This window comes from Panulirus ornatus, chromosome 14 (assembly GCF_036320965.1).
Source record: "Panulirus ornatus isolate Po-2019 chromosome 14, ASM3632096v1, whole genome shotgun sequence".
NCBI lineage: Eukaryota > Metazoa > Arthropoda > Malacostraca > Decapoda > Palinuridae > Panulirus > Panulirus ornatus.
In genome coordinates, this window is record NC_092237.1 from 31,912,183 (window position 1) to 31,937,465 (window position 25,283).

The 25,283-nt window shown below is 45.8% G+C and overlaps 1 protein-coding gene across 1 annotated transcript in view; it reads right to left on the reverse strand.

The window, feature by feature from the left end:
- Positions 1-15,470: 15,470 nt before the first annotated feature.
- The window catches only part of LOC139753522 (uncharacterized), a 178,875-nt gene continuing 169,062 nt past the window's right edge, over positions 15,471-25,283 (reverse strand). Inside the window, exons 4-8 of the mRNA XM_071670168.1 lie at positions 19,818-19,998; positions 19,569-19,668; positions 19,270-19,399; positions 16,267-16,323; positions 15,471-15,614 (exon numbers count right to left, since the gene is read on the reverse strand). Coding sequence (XP_071526269.1) covers positions 15,471-15,614; positions 16,267-16,323; positions 19,270-19,399; positions 19,569-19,668; positions 19,818-19,998 — 612 coding nt within the window. The remainder of the gene's footprint in view (positions 15,615-16,266; positions 16,324-19,269; positions 19,400-19,568; positions 19,669-19,817; positions 19,999-25,283) is intronic.

The window sequence follows — 25,283 nt, forward strand, 5'->3', positions numbered from 1 at the left end:
CTGCCTCCTACCAATAATGATGTATTACCAATGCTGCCTCCTACCGATAATGACATACCATCAGTGTTGCCTCCTACTGATAATGATATACGACAGGTGCCACATCCTACCGATAATGATGTACCACCGGTGCTGCCTTACAACGATAATGATGTACCACCAGTGCTGCATCCTACCGATAATGATGTACCACTAGTGCTGCATCCAACCGTTAATGATGTACCATTAGTGCTGCCTCCTACCGATAATGATAAACCACAATTCCTGCCTCCTACCGATAATGATGCATTACCAATTCTGCCTCCTACCGACAGTGATGAATTACCAATGCTGCCTCCTACAGATAATGATGTACCACCAGTCCTGCCTTTTTCCGATAATGATGCTTTACCAATGCTGCCTCCCAACGATAATGATGTACCACCAGTGCTGCCTCCTACCGTTAATGGTGTATTTCCAATGCTGCCTCCTATAGATAACAATATACCACCAGTGCTGCCTCCTACTGATAATGATGTACCACCAATGCTGTGTCCTATCAATAATGATGTACCACCAGTTTCGCCTCCTACTAATATTGAAGTACCACCATTTCTGCATCATACTGATAATGATGTACCACCAGTGCTGCCTTCTACCGATAATGATGTACCTCCAGTGCTGGCTTCTACTGATAATGATGCACAACCAGTGCTCCCTTCCACCGATAATATTGTACAACTGTTGCTGCGTCCTAACGATAATGGTATATTACCAATGCTGCCTCCTACCGATAATGATGTACCGCCACAACTGGTTCCCACCGATAATGATTTGCCACCAGTGCTTTCTCTTACCGATGTTGATGTACCACCAGTGCTGCCTCCGACATATATCGATGTATTATCAACGCTACCTCCTACCATTATTAGTGTACCACCAGTGCTTCGTCATAACGATAATGATGTATTACTATCACTGCTTCCTACCTATAATGATGTACCACCAATGCTACCTCCTACCGATAATGATGTACCACCAGTGCTGCCTTCTACCGATAATGATGTACTAACAGTGCTGCCTTCTACCGATAACGATATACAACCAGTGCTGCCTACTAACGATTATGATGTAAAAATATTGCTGCCTCCTACCAATAATTATATATTACCTTTGCTGCCTCCTACCGATAATTATGCATCACCTATACTGCCTCTTACCGAAAATGATGTACCACCTGTGCTGCTTTCTACCGATAATAATGTACAACCAATGCTGCCTTCTACTGATAATGATGTAACACCAGCGATGCCTTCTACCGATAATGAGATACCGCCAGTGCTGCCTTCTACTGATAATGAAGTACCACTAATGCTGCCTTCTGACGATTATGACGTACAACCAATGCAGCCTACTATCGATAATATTGTACCACCAATACAGCCTCTTACCGATAATGATGTATTACCAATACTGCATCCTACTGATAATGATGTACCACCGGTGCTGCCTCCTACAGATAATGATGTACCAAAAGTGCCACATCCTACCGATAATAATGTACAACTAGTGATGCCTCCTTCCGATAAAGATGTACCACCAATACTGCATTCTACATATAATGATGTACCACCATGCTGCCTCCTGCCGATAATGATATACCAACATTGCTGCCTCCTACTGATACTGATGTATTACCAATGCTGCCTCCTACCGATAATGATATATTACCATGCTGCCTCATACCGATAGTGGTGTACCACCATTGCTGCATAATACCAATAATGATGTACCATCAGTGCTGCATTATAACAATAATGATTTACCATCAGTGCTGCCTCCTACCGATAATGATGTACCACCAGTGTTGCCTCCTGTCGATGATGATGTACCACCATTGCAACCTACCGATAATGATGTATTACCAATGCTTCCTCCTACTGCTAACGATGTATTACCAATGCTGCCTGCTACCGATAATGATGTACCACCAGTGCTACCTCCACCGATAATGATGTACCATCAGTGCTGCATCCTACCGATAATGATTTACCATCAGTTCTGTCTCCTAGAGTCAATATTGCTAGTTAGTAGTGTGCAGTGAGGGAAGATCTAACTACAAGTGCTGTGATATTTACAGGATGTTTGTCGGCAACCGACCTATCTACATGTTGATAGTGGAAGAAGTTGTTAATTGGGAAAAAGTGTATGGACACTATAAGAGGAAGATTAAAGATCGGATTGCTGACAGCATAGTTAGAAGTAAGTTAGGAGGTGGCAGTTAGATGATGGTTCGGCCCATATATTTATATTGCCGACCCAAACACAGCGACCTTCCAGCATCGCTCACCTCCCAGTGTGGCCTGTCGCGCGGGAGCAATGGGCAACCCCGCCAAGGCGTCCACCACCCCGCCCGACAGCCCGACCTCAGGAACCGGCACCTGCCATTGGAAGCCACGGGAGAACAGCCTAATCCCGCACACCCCAAGCCAACAAAGGGGAGATGACCTTCAGCCTGCCCGGTGGCCGACACCAGATGTACAAGGCAGGCTCCGATTACTAACCTGTGCTTTAGGACCACATCCTGTGAAGGGAGTAAGTCCAGGTTAAGGCTTTGACCGTGCACACCTCAAGGTCCCGATATGTCAGCCATAACCCTCTGAGAGCACTCGCGCTTTCTTTACACCATGCACAACGCCAGCTTAATGTGGCAGATGTTACATGCACTGTGTCTTTCCCGGTGTATTCCCGTACGCCTTGTGAGACTTCCGGGGTACCGTAGTAGCTGCACTTGTGCTGGTGTGCAGCTGAAAGCGGGAAGTGAACCCCAGAGACCTGTGTATCGATAATTAGGCCTCTGTGCCTTTGGAAGCCATGATGTCCGGCTTCCAAAAGGACCCCACAATCGGAATGCGCGGCTCGCAGGACATCTCATAACCCCTTTGCCTCAGTCGCCCGGCCAAATAGGCACAGATGTTGTCGTGCCTCTTTACCCTCCCGCCATGAGTACGAGGGCACATCTGTGCGATGTGCCCGAGCGTACCTGGCTTCTGACAGGTGTCACAAAGGCCGTTGATCTCGGGCCGGCCTCTGGACGCCCTGGCAGGGGTGGGTAAAGCGCCTATCCTCACTTGGACGGCCTTCACATAATCAGTGCCGGACAGGAAACGGTTCCCGCTATTCACCCATCTGCTAACCTGAGGCACAGCGGCAGATGGAGCGAAAGCCGCACCGTCGACGGTGCTGACCAGGTTGGCCTCCATACGTGCTGACGTTCGGATTTACTACCCGCCTGTCGACCAGCAATGCATGTGGGTCCAGTCCAGCGCTGCAGCTTGCTCAACACTGCAGGCTCCCGAACAGCCGCCTGAATAACTGGGTCGGTCGAGGTAAGTAGTTTCTCGAACCGCGCTTGTTTATTTAGCCGGACGGTTGAAACAAAGTCTGGTATACCCAGCCCACCATCTCCAGCTGCCGAGTGGAAGTACGCACAGGGCACGTCATGAGCTAGGCGCAGCCAGCGGCGGACCGCCACTCGCAGTTGCCTGTCCATACGTGCTAACTGAGTCTTATAGATTTCCCCCAACACCAGTCGATGCATGAGCTTCGGGATCAGATGCTCCTCAAGCAACGCAATCCGCTGTTGAGGTTTTAGAAGGGCTCTGGCGATGTTTCGGAGCCCCTCTTCTAGCAGAGCCCCGTAGGACTTAAGCCGACCCCCGGCCCCGACAAGAATGCCGAGGTACTTGTATTCGTCCTCAGCATTCATGGATCCGACAGCGCTGCCCAAGACTTAGAACGTCCTGTTCTTATTGACGTACCAAGTCTTGCGCTTGCCGTCGACCTCCATGCTGAGGGTACGACACTTTCCTGGATTCACTTGAAGCCCACCCCCCGCGAGGGTCGCGGCCATTACATCCATTGCCTTCTGTAAGCCAGTGGGCGTCTGCGCTACCAGGGCCAAATCATCGGCAAAAGCCAATGCTGATACTTTTTGGTCACCCAACTTAACCCCTACCCCAGTTTCCTTCACCCTTGCGATTCCCTTGCCAATCACAAGGTTGAAGAGTCATATTTATTTTATCCGACATCACGTCGCTGCATTCGATGTTAGTGAAGGCTCGGTCATACATCGACATGATGTATGTCCTGACGAGGGCTGGAATGCCCTTCCGCGACATGGCCTGCTCGATAGTGCTATAATTAACACAATCGAATGCTTTGGCCATGTCGAGGAATACCAGGTGCACACCGTGGGCGTGTGCCCGCGCACGACCGACGATCGCATCCAAGATCGTGAGGTTCTCAAGGCATCCGTCCACTGGAACGAATGCCTTTTGAGCTTCATCGATCTGGACGAGGCTCGAGATGCGGCTGCTCAAGATTTTGTGGAGCAGACGGACTACGGCACAGGAGATGGTGATAAGCCTGTAGTCCTTGGGTTCGGTTGGGTTGGGTACCTTGGGTATCAGCACCGTTCTATTGGCCTTCAATGGCTCTGGTAATGCAGACGTTGCTATCCATAGGTTGAACATTTTGGCCAGAACCCTCGGAGGAATGGACTTCAGTAATCGAGTCGACATTCCATCAGGTCCAAGGGGTAGATGTTCTGGTGGCTTTGAGGTGGTGTGCTACGTCGTCTACGGTAATAACTTCTGCTAGTTGTTTACGTTCTAGGTCATAATCGGTGATGGCACGTTCATCTGGCTCAGATGGTCGAGAGAAGAGAGCCCCCCAAAAGGGGTTGAAGCGTTCCGGTCCAACCGAGGTTGGCGATACCTCCCAGTCGCCTTTGAGAACCTGTCCAGCGGCCAAAGATCTATTCTCGCGATAGAGTCTCTGTACTTTGCGGTATTGCTCTCTTCTAAGGCGGTTTCTACGCAAAGGAGCCTCTTCCGCGCGGCGTACGCGGCCAGAGTTCGCTGACTGCCTTGAACCACCTCCACCACGATTTGGGCGGTCATCGGGCGAGCTGCAGGAGCTTAGCATTTATGATGCGTGCTCTGCAACTGCCCTGGTCGCAGTGAGGCTGTCACCCTGACGCAAGTGGTCGAGGGCCGTATCTAGGACGTCCTCGCCCCACGATATACTTGTGGGAACGAGTAGTAATGCGTCGAAATAAGCGACAGTCATCGCAACAAAGGAAGCAATTGATTGAGATTGGGGGACCCGCAGAGCAGCGGGGGCAGTTAAAACCGTGGGAGTATTCTCACCACTGGGTCCTGCACACACATACATCCATGTACGTGGTGCTTCCTCCGGGGTGCCACTCCGCGTGTTACTTCCTATTGCGGCTGGGATATGCCTCTCAATCGGCGCACCATCCAACACCTCGCTCTCACCAGTTTCCTGGAGGAGGTTTAAGTTCAAGATCAGTTCCTTAACCCTGGTCTTATACAATGTACCACCAGTCCCGCTTTCTACCGATAATGATGTGTTAACAATGCTGCCTCTTACGGATAATGATATACCACCAATGTTGCCTCCTAACGATAATGATGTATTACCAATGCTGCCTTATATCGAGAATGATGTACCACCAGTGCTGCCTTCTACCGATAATGATGTACCACCAGTGATGCCTTCTACCGATAATGATATACCATCAGTCCTGTCTTCCGATAATGATGTATTACCAATGTTTCTTCCTATCAATAATGTTGTATAACCAGTGCTGTCTCCTACCGATAATGATGTAGCACCAGTGCCATATCTTACTTATAATGATGTACCATCAGTGATGCCTCCTGCCGATAATGATGTGCCACCAGTGCTGCATCCTACAAATAATGATGTACCAAGAGTGCTTCCTCCCACCGATAATGATGTATTACCAATGCTGCTTCCTCCTACCGATAATGATGTATTACCAATGCTACTTCCTATCGATAACGATGTACCAACAGTGATGCCTCCTAACAATAATGATGTACCACCAGTGCTGCCTCCTACCGATAATGTTGTACCACCAATGCTGCCTCCTACCGATAATGATGTAACACCAGTGCTTCCTTCTACCGATAATGATATGCCACGAGTTCTGCATCATACCGTTAATAATGTACCACCAATGAAGACTCCTACCGATAATGATGTACCACCAGTGCTGCCTCCAACTGCTAATGATGTACCACCAGTGCTGCCTCCCACCGATAATGATGTATTACCAAGGCTGCCTCCTACCGATTATGATGTACTACCAGTACTGCCTTTTATCGATAAGTATGTATCACCAGTGCTGCCTTCTACCGATAAGTATTATCACCAGTGCTGTCTTCTACCGATAATTATGTGCCACCAGTACTACCTTCTATTGATAATGATGTACCACCAGTGCAGTCTTTTACCAATATCGATGTACCACTAGTCGTGCCTACTACCAATGATTATATACCACCAGTGGTACATCCTACTGATAATAATTTACCACCAGTGCTGCCTCCCACCGATAATGATTTACCATCAGAGCTGTATCCTACCGATAATAATATATCACCGGTGCTGCATACTACCGATGATGATGTATCACCAGTACAGCTTCCTCTCGATAATGATGTACCACCAGTGTTTCCTCCTACCGAAAATGATGTACCACCAATCCTTTATCATACCGATAATAATGTACCTCTAGTGCTGCCTCCTACTGATAATGATGCACCACCAGTCCTGCCTTCTACCGATAATGATGCATTACCAATCCTGCCTCCTACCGATAATGATGTACCACCAGTGCTGCCTCATATCGAAAATGATGTATCATCAATGCTGCTTCATATCGATAACGATGTATCACCAGTGCTGACTCCTACCAATAATGATGTACCACCAGTGCAGCCTCATACCGATAATGCTGTACCGCCAATGCTGCCTCCTACCGATAATGATGTAACACCAGTGCTGCTCCCTAACGATGATAATGTACCATCAGTGCTGACACCAATCGATAATGATATACCACCATTACTGCCTCCTACCGATAATGATGTACCAACAGTGCTGCCACCCACCGATCATGATGTCTTACCAAGGCTGCCTCCTACCGAGAATGACGTATTACAATTATTGCCACCTACCGAAAATGATGTGCCACCAAAGATGTATCCTACCGATGATGATGTACCACTAGTGCTGACTCCCAGCGATAATGATGTACCATCAGCACTGCCTCCTACCGAAAATGATGTACCAACAGTGCAACCTCCCACCGATAATGATGTGTTACCATGTCTGCCTCCTACCGATAATGATGTATTACCAGTGCTCCCTCCTGCCGATAATGATGTACCACCAGTGCTGCCTCCAATCGATAATGATGTAACACAAGTGCTGCTTCCGACCGATAATGATGTACCAACAGTGCTGCGTCCCACCGATAATGATGTACCAACAGTGCTGCGTCCCATCGATAATGATGTATTACCAAGGCTGCCTCTCACCGATAATGATGTACCAATAGTGTTGCCTCCTACCAAGAATGATGTACCACCAGTGCTCCCTCCCACCGATAATGATGTATCACCAGTGCTGCCCTTTACGGATAATAGGGTGCCACCAGTGCTATTCTCAACTGATAATGATGTACCACCAGTGCTGCATTTTACCAATAATGATGTGCCACCATAGCTGCCTTCTACCGATAAGAATGTAGTAACAGTGCTGCCCTCTACCGGTAATGATGATGTACCACCAATGCTTCCTTCTACAGATAATGATATACCAACAGTGCTGCCTTCTACCGATAATGTTGTACCATCACTGCTGCATTTTATCGATAATGATGTGCCACAAGTGCTGCCTCCAACCGATAATGATGTACCACCAATGCTGCCTCCTACTAGAAACATTGTACACCCAATTCTACCTCCTAACGATAATGATAAATTACCAATGCTGCCTCCTACCGATAATGTTGTGCCACCAGTGTTGCCTCCTATCTATAATGATAAACCACCAGTGCTACATCCTAACGATAATGGTGTACCACCAGTGCTGCCTCCTACCGATAATGATGTAACACCAGTGCTGCATCCTACCGATAATGATGTACCACCAGTGCTACCTCCTACCGATAATGATGTGCCACTAGTGCTGCCTTCTACCGATAATGATGTACTACCTGTGCTGTCTTCTACCGATAATGATGTACCACAAGTACTGCCTCCTACCGATAATGATGAAAAACCATTGCTGCCTTCTACCGATAATGAGGTATTACCAATGCTGCCTTCTCCCGATAATGTTGTATTACCAATGCTGCCTCCTACCGATAATGATGTAACACATGTGTTGCCTCCTACCGATAATGATGTACAACCAGTGCTGCCTTTCTACCGATAATGATGTACCACCAGTGCTTCTTTCTACCGATAATGACGTACCACCAGTGCTGCCTTCTACCAATAATGATGTGCCACCAGTGCTGCCTTCTGACAATAATGATGTACCACCATTGGTGCATCCTACCGATAATATTGTATTACCAGTGCTGCCCCCTACCGATAATGGTGTACCACCGGTGCTGCCTCCTATCGATAATGATTTACGACCAGTGCTACATCCTTCCGATAATGATGTACCATCAGTGCTGCCTCCTGCCGATAAGGATGTACCACCAGTGCTGCCCCCAATCGATAATGATATATAACCAATGCTGCCTCCTACCGATAACGATACATTACCAATGCTGCCTCCTGACGATAATGATGTCCCACCAGTGGTGCCTCCTACCGATAATCATGTACCACCAGTGCTGAGTCCTACCGATAAAGATTTACTATCACTTCTGCCTCCTATTGTTCTAATTATTACCAATCGTTAGTTAAACGCATTACTGACTACCGCGGTTCTGGTTGGAATAAGAAGCTCTTGTGTGGATAGTGAATTAAGATTGTATTCGAAAATGTGTATGAGAATGAGTGGAAGATAATAGGTCAGGTTGATGATAGCATAGTTATACGAAAGGTTGAGCTGAGCAGATAGAACATGGTTCGGGAGATACAGACTCATCTTCCTCGCATAACCGTGGCAGTCACCGACACATTTACCGTCCAATGCGGTCTGTTGGACAGGAGTAACGGGCAGTTCCCCCAGGACATCCAACCCCCCCCCCCCCCCCCCCCCCCCCGACAAACAGAACCTCCCTCGGGATACCCGCCTGTAAAGCGTGGGGCGACAGGCCAGCCAACCGTCACCAACAAGTACGCAGGGGGGAAGCGCACTCGCCAGCCCAAGGGCCGACACCAGATGGACACGGCGGGCTACTGATCTTAACCTGTGCTCTTGGACCACATCCTGTAAAGGGTATGGGTCCAGGTTAGGGCTTTCACGGAGCACACCTCCAGGTCCCGGTATGAGAGCCCTAACCCTCGGAGAACACTCGCGCTTTCTTGACACCATGCTCCACGCCAGTTAAGAGTGGCAGATGTTACCTGCACGGTGTCTTTCCCAGTTAGATCCCGTACGCCCCTACGGACTTCCGGGGTGCCGTAATAGCTGCACTTGTGCTCATGTGCAGCTGAAAGTGCGAAGCTGACTCCAGAGACCTGCATATCTTTGACATAGGCCTCTGACCATCTGGAAGCCACGATGTCCGGCTTCCGGAAGGACCCTGCAATAGGAATGCCAGGCTCGCAAACCACTTTGTAGACCTTTTGTCTCAACCGCCCGGCTATAAAGGCACTGATGTTATCGTGCCTTTTGATGCGTCCCCATGGGTACGTGGGCACATCTGAGAGATGTGCGCCAACGTTCCGGGCTTGTGACATGTGTCACAGAGGCCAGAGATCTCGGGTCGACCTCTTTTAGCCCTTGTAGGGGTGGAGAGTGAAGCAGATCGCACTTGGACTGCTCTAACGTAATCTCTACCTGAGAAGAGACGGGACCCACTAGTAACCCATCTGCTGACCTGAGGCACAGCAGCAGAGGGTGCGAGACCCGACCCATCACAGATGCTAATTAGGTTAGAGCGCCATGCGCGCGATCTCTCGACTTTATTCCCAACCTGTCAACCAGCAATGCATACGGGACCCGATCAAATCTGCAGGTCCTTAATAATCATAGGTTCTCAGGCCACCGCCTGAATTACCGGGTCAGACGAGGTGAGCAATCTTTCGAGCTTTCTCTGCTTATTACTCCTAACGGTTGAAACAAAATCAGGGATTCCCAAGCCGCCATCTCCCGTCGCCGAGTGGAAGAATGCACAGGGCGCATCATGGGGCAGGCGGAGTCAGCGGCGAACCGAAACTCTCAACTACCTATCCATACACGCTAACTGCGTCTTATATACTTCCCCCAGCACCAGGCGATCCATCAGCTTGGGTACCAATAATACCACCAGTCCGGCCTTCTGCCGATAGTGATGTATTACCAATGCAGCCTCCTACCGATAATGATAAACCACCAGTGCTGCCTCCTAACGATAACGATGTATTACCAATGCTGCCTCCTATCGAAAATGATGTACCACCAGTGCTGCCTCCTACCGATAATGATGTATCACCAGTGCTGCCTTCTACCGATATTGATGTACCACCAGTCCTGCCTTCTACCGATAATGATGTATTACCAATGCTGCCTCCTACGGATAATGATGTATTACCAATACTGCTTCTTATCGATAACGCTGTAACACCAGTGCCGCCTCTTACCAATAGAGATGTACCATCATGCTGCTTCCTACCGATAATGTTGTACCACCAATGCTGCCTCCTACCGATATTGATGTAACACCAGTGCTGCATCCTACCGATAATGATGTAACACCAGTGCTGACACCCACCGATAATGATGTATCACCAATGCAGCTTCCTACCGATAATAATGCACCAACAGTGCTGTCTCCCACTGCTAATGGTGTCTTACCAAGGCTGCCTCCTACCGATGATAATGTAATAGCAATACTAGCAGTGCTGCCTCCTACCGAAAATGATGTAACACTAGTGCTACCTCCCACCGATCATGCTGTATTACCAAGGCTACCTCTTACCGATAATGATGTACCACCAGTGTTGCCTTCTACCGACAATGATGTACCACCAGTGCTGCCTCCTACTGATAATGATATATTACAAATACTGTCTCCTACCGATAATGATGTACCAACAGTGCTTAATCATACCGATAATGATGTACCACCAGTGTTGCCTCCTACCGATAATGATGACCCACAGGTGCCGCCTTTTACTGATAATAGTGTATCACCAGTGCTGCCTTCTACCGATAATGATGTACCACTAGTGCTGCCTTCTACCAATAATGGTGTACCACCTGCTCTGCCTTCTACCGATAATGATGTACCACCAGTGCTGCGTCCTACCGATAATGATGTACCACCTGTGTTGCCTTCTACCGATAATGATGTACCACGAAGTGATGTCTTCTACTGATAAGGATGTACTATCAGTGCTGCCTTCTACCAATAATGATGTTCCACCAATGCTGCCTCCCACCGATAATAATATATCACCAGTGCTGCCTTCTACCGATGATGATGTACCACCAGTGCTGCCTTCTACCGATAATGATGTACCACCAGTGCTACCCTCTCCCGATAATGATGCCCCACCAGTGCTGCCTTCTACCGATGATAATCTACCACCAGGGCTTCATTCTACCGACAATGATGTACCACTAGAGCAGCATTTTATCGATAAAGATGTACCAACAGTGGTGCCTTCTACCGATGATGGTGTACCAAAAGTGATACCTCCTATCGATAATGATATACCACCAGTTTTGCCTTCTACCGATAATGATGTACCACTAGTGTTACCTTCTACCGATAATAATGTACCACCAGTGCTGCCTTCTACCGATAATGATGTACCACTAGTGCTCCCTTTTACCATTAATGAAATGCTACCAGTGCTGCCTCTTACCGATAATGATGTACCACCTGTGCTGCCTTCTAACAATGATATTGTACCATCGGAGCTGCCTCCTACCGATAATGATGTACCACCTGTGCTGCCATCTACCGATAATGATGTACCACCAGCGCTGCCTTCTGCCAATAAAAATATACCACCAAAGCTGCCTCCTACCGATATTGATGTACCACTAGTGCTGCCTTCTACCGATAATGATGTACCATCAGTGCTGCCTCCTGCCGATAATGATGTACCACCAGTGCTGCCTCGTGCCGATAATGATGTACCACCATTGCTGCATCTTATCGATAATGATGCATTTCCAATGCTGCCTTCTACCGGTAACGATATATTACCAATGCTGCCTCCTACTGTTAATGATGTACCACCAGTGCTGCCTCCTACCGATAATGATGTAACATCAGTGCTGCATCCTACCGATAATGATTTACTATCAGTTCTGCATTACCAATGCTGCCTCATATCGATAGTGATATACCAACAGTGCTGCCTCCTAACGGTAATGATGTATTACCAATGCTGCCTCGTATCGATAATAATGTACCTCCAGTGCTGCCTCCTACCGATAATGATGTACCACAAGTGCTGCCTTCTACCGATATTGATGTGCCACCAGTTCTGCCTTCTACCGATAATGATGTGTTACAAATGCTGCATCCTACCGAAAATGATGTACCACCAGTGCTGCCTCCTACCGATCATGATGTATTACCAATGCTGCCTCCTTCCCATTATGATGTACCAACTGTGCTGCCTTCTACCGACAATGATGTACCACCAGTGCTGCCCTCTACCGATAATGATGTACGGCCAGTGTTTACTTCTACCGATAATGATGCGCCACCAGTGATGCCTTCTACAGATAATGATGTACCACCAATGCTGCCTCTTATCGATAATATTGTACCATCAGTGATGCCTCCTACGGATAATGATGTATTATCAATGCTGCCTCCTATCGATAAAGATGTGCTGCCTTCTACCGATAATGGTGTACCACAAGTGCTAACTCCTATCGCTAATGATATACCACCAGTTCTGCCTTCTACCGATAATGATATACCACTAGTGCTGCCTTCTACCGATAATAATATACCACCAGTGCTGCCTTCTACCGATATTAATGTACCACAAGTGCTGCCTTTTACCAATAATGAAATGCCACCAGAACTGCCTCCTACCGATAATGATGTACCACCTATGCTGCTTTCTAACGATAATACTGTACCACCGGAGCTGCCTCCTACCGATAATGATGCACCACCCGTGCTGCCTTCTACCGATAATTATATACTACCAGAGCTGCATCATACCGATAATGATGTACCACCAGTGCTGCCTTCTACCGATAGTGATGTACCACTAGTGCTGCCTTCTGCCAATAATGATGTACCACCAGAGCTGCCTACTACCGATAATGATGTACCAACTGTGCAGCCTTCTACCGATAATGATGTACGACCAGTGCTGTCTCCTACCGATAATAATGTACCAACAGTGCTGCCTCTTGCTGATAATGATGTACCACTATATCTACCTCCTACCGAAAATGATGTATTACCAATGCTGCCTCCTACCAATAACGATATACTACCAATGCTGCCTCCTACGGATAATGTTGTACCACTAGTGCTGCCTCCTACCGATAATGATGTACCATCAGTTCTGCCTTCTACCGATAATGATGTATTTCAAATGCTGCCTCCTACCGATAATGATATACCACCAGTGCTACCTCCTATCGATAATGATATATTATCAAAGCTGCCTCATATCGATAATGATGTACCACCAGTGCTGCCTCCTACCGATAATGATGTACCACCATTGCTGCCTCCTACCGATAATGATGTACCACCAGTGCTGCCTCCCACCGATAATGATATACCACCAGTGCTGCCTCCTACCGATAATGATGTACCACCAGTGCTGCATCCTACCGATAATGATTCACCACCAGTGCTGCCTTCTGACGATAATGATGTAACACCATACTGCCTTCTGCTGATAATGATATATTAATAATGCTGCCTCCAACGATAATAATATACTACCAATGCTGCCTCCTACCGATAATGATGTACCAGCAGTGCTGTCTCCTACCGATATTGATCTACCACCAGTCCTGCATCCTACCGATAATGATGTACCACCTATGCTGCCTTCTAACGATAATATTGTACCACCGGAGCTGCCTCCTACCGATAATGATGTACTACCTGTGCTACCTTCTGCCGATAATTATGTACTACCAGTGCTGCATCATACCGATGATGATAAACCACTAGTGCTGCCTTCTACCGATTGTGATGTACCACTAGTGCTGCCTTCTGCCAATAATGATGTACCACCAGAGCTACCTACTACCGATAATGATGTACCAGCTGTGCAGCCTTCTACCGATCATGATGTACGACCATTGCTGTCTCCTATCGATAATAATGTACCAACAGTGCTGCCTCTTGCTGATAATGATGTACCACTATATGTGCCTCCTTCCGAAAATGATGTATAACCAATGCTGCCTCCTACCAATAACGATATACTACCAATGCTGCCTCCTACGGATAATGATGTACCACTAGTGCTGCCTCCTACCGATAATGATGTACCATCAGTTCTGCCTTCTACCGATAATGATGAATTTCCAATGCTGCCTCCTACCGATAATGATATACCACCAGTGCTACCTCCTATCGATAATGATATATTAGCAAAGCTGCCTCATATCGATAATGATGTACCACCAGTGCTGCCTCCTACCGATAATGATGTACCACCATTGCTGCCTCCTACCAATAATGATGTACCACCTGCTGCCTCCCACCGACAATGATGTACCACCAGTACTCCCTCTTACCGATAATGATGTACCACCAGTGCTGCATCCTACCGGTAATGATTTACCACCAGTGCTGCCTTCTGACGATAATGATGTAACACCATACTGCCTCCTACTGATAATGATATATTGATAATGCTGCCTCCAACGATAATGATATACTACCAATGCTGCCTCCTACCGATAATGATGTACCACCAGTGCTGCCTCCTACCGATAATGATCTACCATCAGTGCTGCATCTACCGATAATGATGTACCACCAGTGCTTCATCCTACCGATATTGATGTACTACCAGTACTACCTTCCACCGATTATATTTTACCTTTGCTGCCTCCTACCGTTAATGATGTGTTGCCAATGCTGCCTCCTACCGATAATGATGTACGACCAGTGCTGCATCCTACCGATAATGATGTACCACCTGTGCTGCCTCCTACACAGCGTCCTAATAGCCACGTATGGTCATTTATACTTCTTCCATTTGTTGTTTAAAATCTATATTTTGAGTTTGACTAATTTTCTTATAAAATGATATCTTTTTCTCAATTTTGTTGTTTATTGGTCTAAACTTTCAGTAATTTGAGACGTTCATCAGCTGCCATTCTCCTCTGGCATGCAGACCAGGGTTAGTGTCCTGATGAGGTTCTGTAATGTCTCTTGGGAAAATATTTTTCCTAAAGGCTCGAGAGCTTTGATATGGGCCGATCAGTTTATTGATGAACATCACTTGTAAGAATTTCAACCCAATTTACATATTTTAGATTTTTCTTCGTCCTTGGTCGTATAGACAGTCATTATGTGTTTCTTTTTCCTCTCTAATTATGCTTTCGTCAATATTAATGAGGTTCATTTGATAGTCTGATGAACCTTCATACCAAAGGACGTCAGATGAGCAAATGGTCTGAGATATTACAAAGATAAATTACTGTAGACCAAACATATCCGAAGTATAGTTAAGAAACCTTGTTGCCAGATGCTGGTTGAGAAGTGTGAGCATTGTGATATATTTATGAGTTATGAAATAGCAGGTCGCATAAGTGGTCATGTAGGTAATATTCTGGCTTACTGCCTTGTCATTGGGAGTGATACTTATCTTTAAAGAGCATATGATTATTAGCTATACGAAAGAAAGTTCATTCTTAGAACACCATCGACTAAAGCATGTGGATACAAGTTGTTATGAGAGCAGACAGCAATAGAAACTTTAATCTGAGCATATCTCCCCCGAATTACCAATTGTTGTAACGTATCTACTGAGTTGACACAAACTCTCCAGATCTGAGGCGTCACAAAGGGGATCGCTGTTCTATTTTGCCGGGAGATAATACATCTGTGATTTAGATCCCGAAACCCATAACATTTGCAGAGTTAACGGAAAGAGCTTCCTGTTCCTTTGGTACAGCTATACACTATTCCAGATGTCTCGAGTAACTACTTTTAGGGGTAATTCAAAACTATAAAGAATATCTATACTACTGTTTTGACTAAAGTCGGCGTCTGTATGGGACGTGAAGCAGGTGTAGTTTGAGTTTGATCAAAATGAGAATACATACCAGGATCATCGCCCAGATACCCACAAGCTTCTCCATGTCCGAGGAGAGTTTATATGTCTGTAGAGGAATTGCACTTGAAGAGAGCATTTTCTTTTGCCTGTTAAGTTGCGAATTTATGAAGCTTCAGGCAACTTTCGCCTGTGTGTCCGCTCGTAGTACAGCGTAATAAGATCTTTGCGTCTATGTATGGGATGACGTACGAATGTCTTTTGCAGAATTGCTTTGATTTTAAAAGGTTTTGTTGCGCTTTTGGGAGGAGCTTGCTTGTGGCCCTTAAGTGATGAATGCAGTGTGTAGGTCAGTTTATTAGGCTTGTCGGAGGATCATCAATCCTGCAGTTGTTTAGTAATATGAATGGCAGTTGCTCAACACTCATATACTTCTTTGGGTGAACCACAACTTACCTGAGCTGATTTTGCACAGACCATCAACTCCAGGACTGTCCCTCAAAAATGATGGAGGGAATTCCTCCTGACTACCAACTAAACTCATTAAAACATCCACAGTATATAAGTTAAAACCACCATCATCGATCATATACCTATGATAGTTAATATCATAGCAACTATTGCACTTCTAATTTCAGGAACGGAACAGCTGGCAACAAACAAAACAAACCGGAACCACCTGTCTGATGCTAACCCTCTTCATCAATTGTGCGGTCATGGTTCTTCTTGTGGTTGAGATAATTAAGCTACAGGAAGGGGGGATTAGAAGACTGGACCCTAAAGAAAATAAATGTATTACATGATCAGGTAATTACCAGCTTAACATTTTAAGACAATTAAGGATTTGTCTTGCCTCGCACGCCCAACGGTTTGGCACCATTTTGGCTCTCTTGGTTTAGCAGTATAACTGTGACAAGTGATTGACTCGGCCCATCTGGTTTTAATGTACACTTGTTTATTATATGTATTATAGATATATCATTTATGATACATATAATTAACAAGTGTATAGCGCTGGTGGTTGATTCGGGTGAGAAACTGCAGAAGCTGATGAGTGAGTTTGGTAAAGTGTGTGAAAGAAGAAGGCTGATAGTAGATGTGAATAAGAACAAGGTTATTAGGTACAGTAGGGTTCAGAGACAAGTCAACTGGGAGGTAAGTTTGAATGGAGAAAAACTGGAGGAAGTGAAGTGTCTTAGATATCTGGGAGTGGACTTGGCAGTGGATGGAACCATGGAAGCGGAAGTGAGTCACAGGGTGGGGGAGGGGGCGAAAGTTCTGAGAGCGTTGAAAAATGTGTGGAAGGCGATAATATTATCTCGGAAAGCAAAAATGGGTGTTTGAAGGAATAGTGGTTCCAACAATGTTACATGGTTGCGAGGCGTGGGCTATAGATAGGGTTGTGCGGAGGAGGGTGAATGTGCTGAATGTGCTGGAAATGAGATGTTTGAGTACAATATGTGGTGTGAGGTGGTTTGATCGAGTAAGTCATGAAAGGGTAAGAGAAATGTGCGGTAATGAAAAGAGTGTGGCTGAGAGAGCAGAAGACGGTGTATTGAAATGGTTTGGTCACATGGAGAGAATGAGTGAGAAAAGATTGACGAAGAGGATATATGTGTCAGAGGTGGAGGAAACGAGAAGTGGGAGACCAAATTAGAGGTAGAAGGATGAAGTGATATAGGTTTTGAGCGATCGGGGCCCGAACATACAGGAGGGCGAAAGGCATGCAAGGAATAAAGTGAATTGGAACGATGTGGTATAACGGGGTCGACGTGCTGTCAATGGATTAAAACCAGGGCAACGGAAGCGCTCTGGGGTAAACCATGGAAAGTTTTGTGGGGCTGGATGTGGAAAGGGAGCTGTGGTTTTGGTGCATTACACATGACAGCTAGAGACTGACTGTGAACAAATGTGGCCTTTGTTGTCCTTTCTTAGCTCTACCTCGCGCGCGTTCGGGGGGAGGGGGTTGTCATTTCATGTGTGGCGGGGTGGCGATGGGAATGAATAAAGGCAGCAAGTATGAATTATGTAAATGTGTATATATGTATATGTCTGTGTATGTATATATATGTATTCTTTGAAATGTATTGTTATGTATATGTGCGTGTGTGGACGTGTATGTATATACATGTGTATGTGGGTGGGTTGGGCCATTCTTTCGTCTGTGTCCTGCGCTACCTCGCTAACGCGGGAGACAGCGACAAAGTATAATAGATGAATAACTAGGATATATTATCTATATCATAGACATATCATATAAATAAATTGTATCCACGTTCTTTTCTGTGGGTTAACAAGTGAAAGCTAGACCACAGCGGTTGGCTGGAGATCACCCGCTCCAACAACTTAACCTTCTCTAAGAGATGGTCAAGAGAGTCAGGAAGATGACCCTCTTTAATAGACAGGACAATATGAGGTTGTTCCACGTCCACTCGCCAACACAAGGAAGAAAGATAGAATCCACTACATATGATGACAAAGTCAAGCTGTATTACCTAACAATGCGAGAGATCGTAGTAGTCAGGCACCACAAGTCGTTTGGAATATATTATTACTGAGGGATAGCTTCGTGCATGCTTGAAAGCAAGACAGGTGCTTCTAACGGATACAGATGGTGGACTCCAACAGTCATGAAAAAGATATTCGCACAGGAGAAAGCACATGTATTATTTCAATGTCCGGACAACTGACATGTTTGGTCATTCTTAGAGTGTCACATCTCGGTATCAACGTTGATCGTATCCTGTGAGACACAGACGCCAAGCATACGTCCGATGGCGATGATTTCTTACTTTATAAGGCTCAGATGTGTGGTTCTTAGTGGACAAAGATGATAATTCCTATTGTTTTGTCTTAGAATTGGTCATTAATGAGTAAATTGAGCTTCAGCCATGAGAGATCTGTTATTTTTCGTCCACAGGTCAGCTTGTGGTGTATTCTGCTTGTGCAGGAATCGTATACTATTTAGTTCTTCAAGGAAGCGTCTGTTGTGTATGTGTGTTGTGGCAGGAGCAGAGTCAACCATATCACAAAATCACGTATGTGCGTCCGTTACCCAGAGGTTGTTAATGGCCAGAGGTTCCCTCACAGTGATCTTGGAGGGCGAGGAGCGACAGTTTCTGAAATACGGGATATTATTCTCCACCCAGTGGTTGTACAGGCCAGACTCCACCATTGCGCGAATTCTGTAACAAGTAAGAACCTTACCTTAACAAACAAGTGGTTTCTCTACTCATTCATTGTCATACTGAACTTTAATGAGTCGTAATTGTGTTTAGCTTGTTTCGTATCAGTTCCATGATGTTATGTTGCTCACGTATACTATAAAGTGACTTGCCTCTCACGTGCTCTTACCTTTGGCTTATGGCAGGAACGATTGGGTTTCCCTTCTGACCTATCGAGCAAAAGGTAATGGAAACCAATGTTTCTCGAGCCTTATAGAAATCACACTTTCCTGCGGTTATAAGACGTGTGTCTTCAACAAAATTTTCTTGCAACCAGTTATTTTCCTAAACTATGACAAAAATCTATGCATAGAGTAACTGTTTCATATGTTTCATTTTCAAATGAATAACGCTGGATTAGGTACTGACCTCTGCTTACCTGTTTTCGAGAAGAAATCACCAATATATCTATCTACAGCCAGCCCGACGGTGAGGAGGACATGGTCACCTCGGTGCACCAGAGTGTTGACAACCCTGGCGTGGGCAGGAGTGTACACATACTTCATCCGTCCCTTGTGCATCAGGTCTCCCAGAGCCTTCAGGTCCCCTGACTCGATGTTCTGATGATGGAAAATGACATGAGCCTCAACCCTACGAAATGAGCCTCAACCCCACCACGTGAGCCTTAACCATATGACATGATTCTCAACCTTAACATATAAGCCTTAACACAACAACATGATCCTCAACTAGAAGAAATGAGCCTCAACCCCACGACATGAACCTTAACCCCACGATATAAGCCTCAACCTCAAGACCTGAACCTCATTCCCATTACATGATCCTCAACCACACGACATGAAGCTTAACAATACATGTTCTGCAACCCCACAACATGAGCCTCAGCCTCATGATATGAGTCTTAACCCCACGACATGAGCCTTAACCCCGCAGCATGAGCTTTAGGCCTACAACATGATCCTAAAGCCTGTGACATGAGTCTTAACCTCATGACATAAACCTTAACCCCCCAAAAATGAGCCTTAACCCGTAACATGAGGGTCAACTCCACATGATCTTATACCCCAAGACATGAGCCTAACTATACGTCATGAACCTTAACCCCCAAGACAGGATCCTTAACCTTACAATATAAACCTCAAACAGAGGACATGAGCCTCAACCCCCCGACAAAATATTCAACCCCATGATATGAGCCTTAACCCTACGACATGATCCTGAACCCAAAAATTTAAACCTAAGCCCCACGATATGAGTTTTAACCCAATGACATGAGCCTTATCCCCAAGACATGATTTTCAACTCCACATCATGAGCCTCAACCTAACAACATATGCCTCAACCCTAAAACATGAGTTTTAACCATACGACATGATCCTAAACCTCAGGAAATGAAATTTAACCCCACGACATGAAACGTATCTCCCACAGCATGAACCTTAACCCAAAGACATGAGCCTCAACTCCAAAACTAGAGCCTCAACTCCAAAACTAGAGCCTTAACCCAATGATATGAGCTTCAACCCCAAGACATGAGCCTTAGCCCCACAACATGAATCTTAACCCCACAGCTTGAGCCACAACTACAAGACACAAGCCTTAAGCCCAAGATATGATCCTCAACATCACAATATGAGCTTCAACCCCACGACCTGAGTCTAAACTCCCACGGCATGAGCCTCAACTTCACGACATAAGCCTTAGCCTCAAGACCTAAGCCTCAATCCCCGACATGATCCTCAACCCCACGATATGAGTCTTAACCCCACGACTTAAGCTTTGATACCCGAGACATGAGCCTTAACACCACAGCTTCAGCTTTAACCCTATAACATGTTCGTCAACCCTATGACATGAGTCTAAACAAATTGAAATGAGCCTTAACTCCAAGACATGAGCCTTAACCCGTTGCATGAGCCTCAACCCAAAACATGATCCTATATCACAGGATATTAGCCTCAACCATAGGGCATGATGCTCAACCCCTACACATGAGCCTTAACCCCACAACATGAGCCTCATACAGATGACATGAGTCTAACCACGCGACATGCTATTTAACCCCATGATGTGAGCCTTAACCCTATGACATGATCCACAACCCCAGAACATAAAACTCAACCCTACGATATGACTCAACCCCATGACATGAGCCTTATCACCAATACATGTGTTTCAACTCCTCAGCTTGAGCCTCAACCTAACTACATGAGCCTCAACCCCTCAACCCACGACATGATTTTTAACCCCTCAATATGAGCCTTAACCCCATGCTATGGTCCTTACCCCCAAGAGCTTGAGCCTTCACCCAACGATATGAGCTTCAACCCCCCCAGGACATGAACCAAAGCTCCACAACATGAATCTCAAATCCACGACATGAGCCATAACCCAAGACATAAGTCTTAACTCCAAGATATAATCCTGAACGCCACAACATGAGCCTTAACCCCACGACCTGAGTCTTAACCCTCGATATGAGCCTTAATCCAAGACATAACCCTTACTCCCGAGCATGCGCCTCAACCCCACGATATCTATCCCAAGATATGAGTTTTAACCCTACCACATGAACCTTTACCCCACGACATAAGCCTCAACCTCGAGACCTGAACCTTAATCCCACGACATGATCCTCAACCTCACGAAAGAGCCTTAATCCTAACATATGTCTTTCAACCCCACAACATGAGCCTCAATCCTACGACATGAGTCTTAACACCACAACTTGAGCTTTGATAGCCAAGACATGAACCATAATCCTACACTATGAGCCTTAGCCCAAAGACATAAGCCTCAACCCCACGACCTGATCCTTAACCCTAAGATATAAACCTTAACTCTACGACATGATTCTTAAACCCAAAACGTATGCCTCAACCCTAAGAAATAAGTCTTAACTCCATGACATGAGCCTTAACCCTAAGTCATGAGCCTTAACACCACAGCATGACCCCCAGCCTAACAACATGGGCCTCATCCCCAGAGCATTAACCATAACCCAAAGACATGATCCTCAACCCCAAAACATGATTTTTAACTCCACAGTATGAGTCTTAACCCCACAATATGAACCTTAACCCCAAGATATGATCTTTAACCCAAAAAAATGAGCCTTAACCCCACTACATGATTTTCAGCTTCAAGACATGAGCCTAAACCTCCACATGATCCTCAAGCAAGCGACATGAGCCGTAGACTCACAACATGAGCTTCAACCCCGCATGATCCTCAGCCCCAAGACATGATCCTCAAACCCAAGACATGAACCTCAACATCACGATGCGATTCGACCCCACAAAATGAAAATGAGCCCCAAGACATGAGCTTTAACCCCAAGCATGAACTTCAACCCGAAACCTGAATCTTAACCCTACAACATGATCCTCAACCCCAAGACATGATCCTTAACCCCACATTATCCTCAAACACACGACATGAGTTTTAACCTCACGACATGGGTTTTAACCCAAAGATATGATCCTTAACCTTACGACATCGTCCTCAAATCCAGGACATGAGACTCAACCACAACAAATGAGCTCCACCTTACGATATGAGCCTCAACCTCATGACAAGAGCCTTAACCTCACGACATGATGCCGACCCCACGACATGAGACTAAACCCACAACATGAGTCTTAAACTTATGACATGATCCTTAACCCCAAGTTATGAGCCATAGCCCATAGCATTAGCTTCAACCCCACCACATGAGCCTCAACCTTATAACATGAGCCTTAACCCCTCGACTTGATCCTTGACCCACGACATGAGTCAACCTACTATACTATCCTCAACGTAAAGATATGAGCCTCAGCCAAATGACCGTTAGCCTTAACCCCAAATCATAAGCCTTAACCCATAGCAAGATCTTCAACCCTTAACAATACGACATGATGGTCAACTCCAACACATGAGCCTTAACCCCACAATATGAGCCTCAACCAGAAGACATGAGCCTCAGCCCCACGACATGATCCTCAACCTCAACGACAAGAGCCATAACCCACAACATTAGCCTTAACTCCAAGACATGACTCTTGGTCCCTAGCATGAGCCTTAACCCCACGACATTTTCAACCCCAAGATATGAGCCTTAACCCTACGACATGAACCTTAATCCCAAGAGCTGACACTTAGTCCCACGACATGATCCTCAACCCGAAACATGATCCTTGACCTCAAATATGTTCATCCCGATAGCATGAGCCTCAACACCACGACAGGAGTCTTAACCCCACGACATGAGGTTTAAAAGCCAAAACATGAACCTTAACTCCATAGCATTGTTTTAACCAGAAAACATAATCCTCAACGTCACGACCTGATCCTCAACCCCAAGATATGAGCCTTAACCCTACGACATGAACCTTAACCCCATGAAAGATGCTTCAACCAAAACATCCCAAGACTTGATTCTTAACCTCGGGAACTGAGGCTTAACCCTGCAACATATTCTTCAATCCCACAACATGAGCCTCCACCTCAATAAATGAGCCTTAACCCAACAACAAGAATTTTAACACCAAAGACATGAGCTTTGACCCCATAGCATCAATGTTAACCCTACAACTTAATCCGCAGCCCAGTGACATGAGTCAAACCCATGACATGACCCATAACCCAAGACATGGCCCTTAACCCCTAGCATGATCCTCAGTCCCACAACACGATCCTATACTCAAGACATGAACTTCAACCATACGGCATGATCCTCAAACACAAGAGATATGATCATCATTCCCACAACATAGGCCTGAACCCCACGATATGAGTCTTAACCTAATGACATGAGCCATATCCTAAGACAGGAGTTTCAACACCACAGCATGAGCCTCAACAAACAACATAAGCCCAACCCAAAGATATAAGCCTTAACCCCACGATATAATCGACAACGTCACAATTTGAGTCTTAACAACATGATATGAGTCTTAACCCAAAGCATAAACCTTAACCCCAAAACATGAGCCTTAACCAAACGATATAATCTTTAGCCCCAAGAAGTGAACCTCACACCCACATGATCATCAACCAACGACATGAGCTATAAACGTATATGATCGTGAACCTCATGATGTGAACCTCAACCCCACGATATGTGTTTTAATTCCAAGATTTGAGCCTTAACCCCAAAACATGAGCATTAACCTCACAACATGAATCTCATCCCCACGACATATGCCACAACTCCAAAACATAACCCTCAATCCCAAGATATGATCCTCAGTCCCACAACATGAGCCTCAACCTCACGACCTGAGTCTTAACCCCACGATATGATCCTTAAACCCAAGACAAGACCTTTAATCCTTAGCAAGAGCCTCAACCCCACGATATCCTCAGCTCCACGATATGAGCCTTAACCCTACGACATTAACCTTAACCCCACGACATAAGCTTCAACCCCAAGATCTGAGCCTCAATCCCAAGACATGATCCTCAATCCCGAGACATGAATATTAACCCTTCGTGCTCTTCAAGCCAACAATATGAGCCTCAATCCCACAACATCAGTCTCAACCCAACGACATAAGTTTTAACAGCCAAGATATGAGCCTTTACCTACAGAATGAACTTTAACCCGAAGCTGTGAGCCTCAACTCCACGACTTGATCATATATCCCAAAAAATGAGACTTAACTATACTCCCCAACCCCACAACATGAGCCTCATCCCAACGAATTAAGTCTTAACCACATAATATGAACCTTAACCAAAGACATGAGCCTCAACCCAACATCATGAACCTCAACCTCAAAATATGAGCCTAAACCCCAAGAAATGAACCTCAGCCCCATGATATGAGTCTTATTCACACAACATCAGCATTAACCCCGCGATATGAGCCTTAACCCACGACATGACCGTGGAAAAATAA